The sequence below is a fragment of the Phyllostomus discolor genome, chromosome 8 (genome assembly GCF_004126475.2).
Source record: "Phyllostomus discolor isolate MPI-MPIP mPhyDis1 chromosome 8, mPhyDis1.pri.v3, whole genome shotgun sequence".
NCBI classification, from domain to species: Eukaryota; Metazoa; Chordata; class Mammalia; order Chiroptera; family Phyllostomidae; genus Phyllostomus; species Phyllostomus discolor.
The window spans coordinates 108,374,480-108,383,544 of NC_040910.2; the positions used below are offsets into that span (position 1 = coordinate 108,374,480).

At 61.5% G+C, this 9,065-nt stretch overlaps 1 protein-coding gene and 1 long non-coding RNA gene across 2 annotated transcripts; both read right to left on the reverse strand.

Annotated features, from left to right (window-relative positions):
• Nucleotides 1–26: 26 nt before the first annotated feature.
• Nucleotides 27–1,816, reverse strand: LOC118502231. Its single transcript, XR_004904940.1, has 4 exons — nt 1,673–1,816; nt 1,021–1,299; nt 339–746; nt 27–113 (listed from the first exon to the last, which is right to left on the reverse strand). It is a non-coding gene; the product is annotated as an uncharacterized LOC118502231 (long non-coding RNA).
• A 3,854-nt stretch (nt 1,817–5,670) lies between these two features.
• Nucleotides 5,671–6,805, reverse strand: SPATA32 (spermatogenesis associated 32). Its single transcript, XM_036009067.1, has 3 exons — nt 6,791–6,805; nt 6,640–6,708; nt 5,671–6,555 (listed from the first exon to the last, which is right to left on the reverse strand). Exons 1-3 carry the CDS (start codon nt 6,803–6,805, stop codon nt 5,722–5,724), a joined length of 918 nt encoding a protein of 305 aa, XP_035864960.1. The 3' UTR covers nt 5,671–5,721.
• Nucleotides 6,806–9,065: the final 2,260 nt, after the last annotated feature.

Here is a 9,065-nt window from a genome sequence, read left to right on the forward strand (position 1 = left end):
CAAACAGGCTGGCGAAGGGGAATAGGGCTGCTTTTGCACTAGCGTTGGCGGGGAGGGGGCCAGCTTCCAGCGGCGCGTCTCCTCTACTGGCTGGTTCGAGAACCCTGCGGGAGCTGGAGGGTCCAGCCAGTTATTGGGGTTGGACACGCTGGGTTAGCTCTCAGTCGGGCTTATTGCTTACCCCTTCCTGCTTCTACCGGGTCTGCTTCCTACCGCCCCTTATCTGCAAGCCCCGCCCCCGCCTGCCAGCCCCGCCCCTGTCTGCTAGCCCCGCCCCCCAACCCTGCAAACTCAAGCTCGCCCGCAGCCCCCGCCCCCACCTTCCCTCGTGCTTCGACCTGGGTCGCGCTGCCTCTGGTGAGTCCTGGGCCAGGGGTGGCCGGAGGTGTACCACTTGGGAAATCGCACTTCGGAGCTCGGAGCCAACTTAGGTATCTGAGAGTAGGGGCTGTAGGAACCTGGGGTGGGGAAGCCAGTAAGAGAGAAAGGAGGGGCCAGTCCTAAGAATGGGGCCTGAGGGAGAGCCCCCACTCGCGCGGGTGCCCCCAGCCCCACCAAGGGGTGCACCCGCTTTGTGTAGTCCATGCAGCAGGCTCGCCAGCTGGGCGTGAGAAAGGCCGCTGATCCGCTCGGCCTGGCAATAGAAGTTGAGGCCGCGGTGCCTGCGCTCTGGGCAGCCTTGGTCCCTCGACCTGCCCCTGCAGCCGAGGGTCAGTGGCAGAGCCTGCTGGTTCTTGGAGTAATAGCTGGAAGGGGAAAGGTGGAGCAGCCGCCTCAGACACCGCCTCCACATCCCCCTACCCCCTGCACCCCTGCACCCCCTGCAGCCATCTCACGCGTGGGGAGCCAAAGCAGAGCGGGGTGCCACTTGGGTGTGGCCTGGGGTTCCTTGGGGCCCAGGACACTGACCCAGAGTTCAGGGCTCCCCTCTCTGGGGCAGGTGCATCAGGGAACCCCTGCATGGGGCAGAGGGTGCTTCCCACCATCCTGGGCCCTGGGGCTGGGTACACGGGTGCCCACCTTATCACCTCCCGCACTGACTTGTAGGGCACAAAGCCCAGCCTCGTCAGCTTGCACAGCGTCTCCAGGAAGAGGGTCTGCAGGCCTTGGGGGTCCCAGACCTGGATGTCTTTCACTTGGCCTGGTGTCCAAGAACACGGGGAAGGGTGAGGAGGAGCCTTCCCTGGGTTGGGCCTATCCATCCGCGCCACCAGCCCCACCATTCACCCAAGTACTGAGCGAGGCGGTGGCTGTTGGTGAAGACACCCAGGAAGTCTTCGAAGCCTACAGCTCCGTCACCTGGGAAGAGAGAGGGGGGGGTGCTGTGGGTGCCTGCCCCTGCCGCAGCTGCAGGCCTACCCTGTATAAGCGTTAGGGACTGGCCGGAAGCTCCAGCCATTAGCGAAGCCAAGTGTCAACCCTGGCAGAGAAAGGAGAGGCCACGGTGACCTCGGAGACATAGCCCTTGCCGGCGGGAAGTCCCAGGCCAGAATGAGGATTAGCACGGCAGAAGTGTCTAGAGGTTATGGGGTAGGCACGTCGATCAGGGCAGGCTTCCTGGAAGAGGAGACTTTAAAACAGGACCAAGCTAGGGATTCTGTGGGCAAGGGAGGTGTTCTCAAGGGGGGCTAGAGACGGGAGAGGGAGAGAGGGCAGAGGATGGGGGACCCACCGTCCAGGTCTGCCTGCCGCAGGGCCTCGCGTATCTCCCAGGGGCTCAGGTGGATACCGGCAGCTCGCAGGGCGGCTCGCAGGCTGTGCACGCCCACGGTGTCCGTCTGGCTGGAGCTGAACAGCTCGAAGATATCCTGGAACGCTGCAGGCAGGGAGAGGGGCAGCAACAAGGTGCGCCGCACCCCTAGGAACCCTGAGGTCTGTCCCCCCAGCTCGGAGCGGACTGAGGACTTGGGTCATTCCAACCCCCTGGGCATTACTGCTTCTACAAAGAACCACCATGGCTGCTGTATTGACAGCTTGGTGCCCATTCAATTTTCTTGCCCCAAACTCATGTGTGGGCATGTTTGTCTGAAAATCAGTCAAAACTCATGTCCAAGGTCACACCACCAGCAGGGGCCATGCTGGGCTTCGGGCCCCGGCAGTCTGAGTCTGGTTGCAGAGCAAAAATGCTGGCACCTGGCATGCAGCGGGCACAGACAGTGACTATTTAAAGATTGTATTTATTTAGAGGGAAGGGAGGAAGAAGGAGAGGGAGAGAAACATGGATGTGTGAGGGATATATCGATTGGCTGCCTCTCACATGCCCCCAACGGGGAACCTGGTCCACAGCCTGGCATGTGTCCTGACTGGGAATCGAACCAGCGACCTTTCACTTTGCAGGTCGGTGCTCAGTCCGCTGAGCCACGCCAGCCAGTGGACAGAAAATTATCGATGAATAAAGCGATTCTGCTTTGCGGGACCCCTACCAATATCAAGGCATGATCTTTGGGGGGGGCACTGGGGTCCTCAAATGTCAAAGGGTTTCTTCTATCCCAGCTTCCACAGCCCCAGACCCAAGGGGTGTTGGGGACTCGGGTTCCTTTTTTTCCATCATTTCTCCCAATATTCCTTTTTCCCTTCCTCCTTCCATCCTGTTCATCCATCCATTCATCCATTCACCTACCATCCAGATACCTTCCTGTTCACCAGTCCGTCCCTCCCTTCGTCCTCACGTTACACACACACACACACACACACCAGTGGACCCTGGGGTTGTAGAGACGAGCAAATTAGACCCGCACAGAGGGTACAACACAACTGGTGTTCTCCTCGGTGATCCCAGCCTCTGGGCAGGCAACCCCTCGTAGGTCTCCTCTGAGCACCCCACATTTTTCTCCCTGCTCCCAGCCACGGGGCCCTCACCTGACAGCTGCTGGGGTGTCAGTGGTGGCAGGTTCCTGGCTGCAAAGCTGCTTCTGAGAGAGAGGTTGGAAAGGCCTTCGCACCTGCTGCAGGGTGGTGCCGGGGCCAGGCAGGCCTTCCCCCAAACCCAGCACCCCGCGCCTGGCCTCCAGCCCCTGTCCTCACCTCTGAGACCCGCGGTGTGAGCCTGACCCTATCAAATGGGCCGCAGCCAGGTCTTTGTACTCCTTGGACTTCCGTGAGGCCTGCTCGGTCCCCATGGCTGCGGCAGCCGCTGGCTCTCTCTGGGTCAGTGGGGTCGTGTACTGCTGCGGCCTCCCGTCGTGCGTCCTGTCGGCCTGCCCCTCTCCTGGGTCTCGCGTGAGCAGTTTTTGAGGCTTTGGTGGAGGCCTTGGAGGCGGGGAGAAGACACTCCCCACTAGACTGCTAAGATTCCAGGGGACCCAGGACCAGGCTTCCTCCCAGGACCCCCCACGTCCGCCGTGTGCACCCACAGTCCTCTGTCTGGGGAATTCAGGGGGGACAGTGGCTTGTAGTAGTAGTGGGCCCTCCCCTGGCCCTAGTCACCTGTGCATTCTCTGCGCCCCCAGGGCTCTCTTGGTCTTCTGCCCTCTGCTACCTGAAAGGCAGAGCCACGGGCTCGAAGGCTGGTCCAGCGCCCCAGGCCCGGAGCGCCCAGGATGGCTTTGCGGTGGATTTTAAGATCTTTTGGCAGCGGCGCCCTCTCCCCCTCTCCTCTCTGCCGGGCAACCTGCTGCTTTACTCTTTTGAGTTTCTGACTCTCTTAAGGTGTCTGAGTGTGCACCGCCACTCTGGAAGCTAAGGCAGGAGGCAGAGGCCCCGGGGGAGAAAGCAGCCAGCCCCTGAGTCCTGAGGTCAGGGTGGGTGTGGGAGGGTGGGGTCCAGCCCCAGGTGAGCTGTGGCCTGTCTTACCACAGCTGCCCTGGGAGGAAAGGGTTCTTTTCTCCCAACGGTGCAAATCCACAAACCACAGGAGAAGAATAGTCCGTGAAGATGGGTCCCAGCAGCTGGATGGCACCTCTGGCCCAGCCCGTCCTGGACACTCACCCTGCATGTCCTCCTTGTCCCTCCTTCCAGCCGCCTGCCCCTTTCTCCTGCAGCCCCCAGCCCATGCTTAAAGGACCACCCCTTCCTTGCTCCCCTCTCCCAGACCCTGGGCACGGCCCTTCCCAGCCCCCCTCTCAAGGCGGACCAGGCTCTTGAGGCCCCGCAAGGCTGGGCTGCCACTGGACAGGGCGCCTGGGCATAGGCTGGCCCTCGAGGTCGGCCACAGCACTGCCACCCCCTCTGCCTCCCTGACCTCTGTCCTCACGCCCATGGCCAGCCCTGCACTGAGAAGTTCCTTCCCTCCTTTGCTGCCATCTCTCTCCTCTCCCAGAATGCTCTCCGCATTGTCCACCTCCCCTTGACCTGGGGAGGCTTGTGTACTTTGTGTGCATGTTTAGTACATGTCTGTGTTGGTGTGCGTGTGTGTGCATGGCATGTAATGTATGGAGCATGCTCTGCGTGTGGATGTGTGACGTGAGTGCCCGTCTGTATGACATTCTGGTCAGCTGATGGCGTGTGCGCACACGCACGTGTGTCAGGGTTGCAAGCTCTTATTGCTGTCACACGTGGCTCTGCCCTGCATTTCGAGGTGACTCCAACTCAGTGGCCCTGGAGGGCCATTCCTCCAGCTTCATTCTTTCCCTGCTTCCAGCCCCTGGACCCTGCCCCTCCCCCTGCCAAGCCTTCCCCATGGGGAGAACGAAGCAAGGAGAAAGAACTCCCTTCAGGCTCGCCTTCCAGCCTGCCCCGCCCCGCCCCCAGGAGACGCTGTCCTCTCCTCAGATGGTCGAAAGCCCTGTTTTGTAACCTAAGAAAGTGCAGCCTCACAGAGGGCCCTGAGTCCTCCGGAGCCTGGACTTGACCGGTCAGGAGCCCGTTGCTGGTGTGAACATCTGGGCAGGTGTGTGTGTGAAGTGGAGCTAACAGGGCTGGGGGAGCCCTCGGGGGCAGGTGGGGCCGGTGGGGCCGGGGTAGCTAAAAAATGGGGTGGGGCATCCCTAAAAAACTGCGACCAGGACTTGGCCGCCAGGTGAGCTCACTGGCTCAGGGGAGGGTCTGCACTGAACGTCACAGTCGGGGGCCAGCACTGGAGGCTTTATTGGTCTCGTCTAGTTATTTCTCTGGGGAAGCGGGGGACGACAGCTTAAAATGGATTTTCAGCAATAATGGACTCCCTTTCTTGGTTCCTGGCCCCGGGCTGCAATGCAAAAGAGACAGTGTCACGTGGGCCCCGGTGGGAGGGTCGGGGAGAGGGGATGAGCCCCGAGGCCACTCTGGGGAGGGCACGAGGGGAAGAGGACCTAGTCCCGTTGCGCCCTGATGGGCAGCTGGCATCTGCCGGCTGCATCCATCCCTGGGAAGCAAGGGGTGCTGGAGGACCCTCTTCCCTCTTCTGCCGCTCGATGGGCGTGTCCTGGGCCCGGGGCTGCAGCCACCAGGTCCTCAGCCGGGCAGACACGAGCGTGAGCATTTCCAGGGAAGGGGAGGCCGTCTGTCCTCTGGGTGAGAAGCCTCCTAATGGCCTAATGGCTTAGAATGGCCTTCCCCATTTTGAACCCAGGTCCCCGCCCAAGCCCTGGAGTGCTCACTCTCCATGGTCCCCAGGTCGCCTCTGGCTCTGGCCTTGGCAGAGCACCTCAGTCCACTGGAACCTGGTTTCCGCCAGCCTCTATGAGGTCACTGAGGTTGAGAACCAGAGCTCACCCCCCCCCCCAGCAGCCCCTCACCCACTGCTCCCCACCCACAGGTCCCGGCACAGCCTCCTCTTGCAGGGGAGCTGCGCGCCAGCCTCGCTTACTCTTTCCTGTCTCTTGTCTGTGGGGGGGACGTGACTGGGGTCTGGAGGAACGTCACTTTCCCTTCGATGATGGCCTTCCGGGACCCCAGCTTGCTCAAGTCAAGGTGAAGGGGCAATTTGTTCTCGTCTTTCTGCTTGCACACTTTCTTTGGGTCCCCGGCTTCCAGCAGTTTCTCTGGTGGCTTCCTTAGCAACTCAGGGGGCTTCTCCTGCTCCGGCTCCTCCTTGGCACGAGGGGTGGCACTCTCCACCGAGGGCGGCGGCGCCGGAGAGGGCTCCATGGACTTCTGCTGGGGAGCTTTCATCACGTATTCCAAACCGGACAGGTCCACCTTGCTGGAGGAGGCTATGGCCAGGGACGTGGCCAAGTTGACCACATCCTGCAGGCTGATGACTGCTGGGAGACTGGAGGAGGAGTGGGTGCTCGACGGCTGGCCGGAGCCGGCGTCCGGAGGCTCTGGCGGGGTACTGGGGCTCTGGAGCGGCTTCTCGGAGCTCGGGGCATCCTTGGGGACCGACTCCTGGTTCAGGGGGCTGATGGTCTTCTCTGAGCTCTTCTCACTCAGCTGCCCGCTGGTCTCCCGCTGCAGGTTCTGTTCCGAGGCCTGGGTGATCTTGTCTGCCCAGAAGAGGTGCTTGGAGGTCTGCACGTGGATGGAGTTATGGGAGGGGGTGGCTGGTGCCTCCTCCACAGGAGTCGGGTAGCCCACCTGCTGGGTGTCGTCCTCCGGCGGCTCCTCCATGTAGGGGTGGATGGGCTCTACTCTGTACCTCTCCTCCTCCAGGTCTTCATGGCCAGCCTCCAAGTTGGAGCTCAGCTTGGCCTCAGGCTTGAGCGTGGGTGCCAGGCACCACTCCAGCGGCGGCACAGCCTCCGCCTCCTCCTCCTCCTCCTCCTCCTCCTCTTCCTCCACCTCCACCTCCGGCTCTGTGTCCAGGTCCATCTTATGTGGGGGCTCCAGCTCTAGTAATTTGTCCTCCTGCTGAAAAGTTTCAGCTGAAAGCTGAGGAGGCCCCTGCCCCTCAGGTCCTCCCTGACGTCAGCTCCCTGCTCTGCCCACCTACCCCGCCCCCACCCATCACCGCTCACTTCCTTCCCCACACTTGCCTCTTTGCAGAGACCTGCCTGGGGCAGGAAGGCAGTGTGAGCCTGTGTGTGTGTGTGTGTGTGTGTGTGTGTGTGAGAGAGAGAGAGCGAGCGTGCACATGACAACATTGGCCTTGTACTAGGGTCCCAGAATTGCCAAGGGTAGGGGCTGGTCAGAGTATAAAGAAGATGGGTTTGGCCTCAGAGAACCCTGCCCCTGGCCCACCAATACCTCTGGCTCATCTTCCCTCTGTCCCAGCTGGAACTGGCGTTGGTTTATGTCAATCCTAAGACAGAAGGAGACAGAGTAGGTAACAGGGCCCCATGGGGTTGGGGGCTGGCTTGAGGGGGTTGGGGGCTGGCTTGAGGGGGAAGGGGGTCTCTGGGGCCCACGAGGTCCCTTGCCTTATTCAGGAGCTGGCAAGATGCCCCCCCTCCCAGCTTATGTACCGTCCCCACTCCCACCGAGAGTTCTGGAGCTGTATTCTCAAACTGCAGTGAGTTTGCAAAGTGCACGGAGAGCTTGCCAGGTCACCTCCCTCCCCGAGAGGAGGGGTGCAGCTGGCTGGAGGTGAGGGCCAGGAATCTTCCCTTCCGTCGGGAGGGCGTTCCAGGGACTGGATGCAGCTCACTCCGGGAACCGGAGAACTGGGGCCCAGGCAATGGCTCCTCGCAGGAGGAAAAGCCCAGAGCTCCGCCCTCCCCCCACCCCCCAGCCTGCTCCGCAGATGTGAACAGCGGAGCGCTGTGTGTGCAGGGGATGTGCGTGTGGAGGGGGGTGTAGGTCAGTTTTCGTTGAGAGTGCGCGCTGCCATCTTGGTCCTTGTCTTCAGTGCTCAGCCATGTAACCCCCTCTCCTTCCTCAGCAGCCTGCCCACCCCCAACTTGGAGGGCTCCGTCCTCAGAGCAAGGTGGACCGAAGGGGTTGGGTCCCATCCACGTCCCCGGGTGTGTCCCTCTACTCCTTGGTCTTCCTCCAAGGTCGGTGGCTGCAGGCAGAAGCTGGAGCGGCTGGCACCCCTTGCCCCCACCATGGCCTTGGGGCCTGGATACTGCCCTTGGGGAGATTTTGAAAACAGGCAAGATGGAGGGAGATCCTGGGTTGGGGGTACATGAAAACTTGGCAGTGGTGGTGGGGGGAAAGGGTTGGTGGTCCTGGAGGGTGGGGAAGAGGTCTGTCGATGATGGGGGGCTGGTTCTCACTGTGTGTCTATAATGTCCACTGAGTCCTTGGTACAGCAGGGAAATCCATTGGCACCTGGCGGAGAGAAGGAGATGAGGGCAGGGGAGCAACGGGGCGGGGGGCGGGGGACCAATCCCTGAGGGGTTCTGGAGCCCGGGCTGGAGGTGATGCTTCAGCCACCCCGTCCCTCCCTCCCTGTCCCTCCCCTCAAACCACGTGCCGTTCCGTTTCCCATCATAACCCTCGTTTCTTCGCTGTCCCTGGCCAGTGTCACCAGTCCGGTCCTCCGTGTCTGTCCCCCTCCACTCTTCACGCTGGCCCGTGCTGGCCCTCCACACAGGTGAGCGCTAGCGGGGCTCACCCCCATTTACTGAGTACTACTAACTCAGACACTGTGATGAGCACTTTCGGTGCTTTATCTCATCGATTCGACACACAAAAAAGAGGTTTGCTTCCCAAGATCCTTCAGCGATCATTCAGGAAGTCAGCGCTGGAATGCAGACTGGATCCAGGAAGCTCAGCTGCCCTGCCCTGCCCTGCATGCTGTCCCGTCCCAGAGCCCGGAGCTGCGTGGGGCTCCCTGTCATGCCCTCGTGACCCTTGCTCGCCTCCCCACATTCCTGCTCCTCTGTCCCCTTCTCCACTCTCTCTGGCCGGGCTTCAGATCTGCCACTCACCCCGGCCCCTCCTGTCCTGAAGTCCAACCTCTCTCTCACTGGCTTCTCACCCCGTCACCCTGGGGTCAGCCAGGGTTCCCACCCCCGGTGCTTGCTCTGAGGTGGTGCTGGCACGGATCTGGTGATTTGTGAGCCTGTACAATCCCTCCACAGAGGGGTCTGACTCCCTAGGGAGGCCTCCCCACCCCAGGTCTGCCCTTGGAATCTTGCATCTCCCGTGCTCCGGTGGTGGGAGGCACCAGGCTGTCCCATTCTTTGCTTCCCAGGGGAATGGACAGAGGTTGATAGTGAGGTCATCATGGCAATGAGCAAGCCGGGTCCCCAAGAGCCCGGAGCGTGGCAGGAAGTGACAGTCTTGGCTCCGGCTGAGAAGAATTGCTCCCGGGACAATAT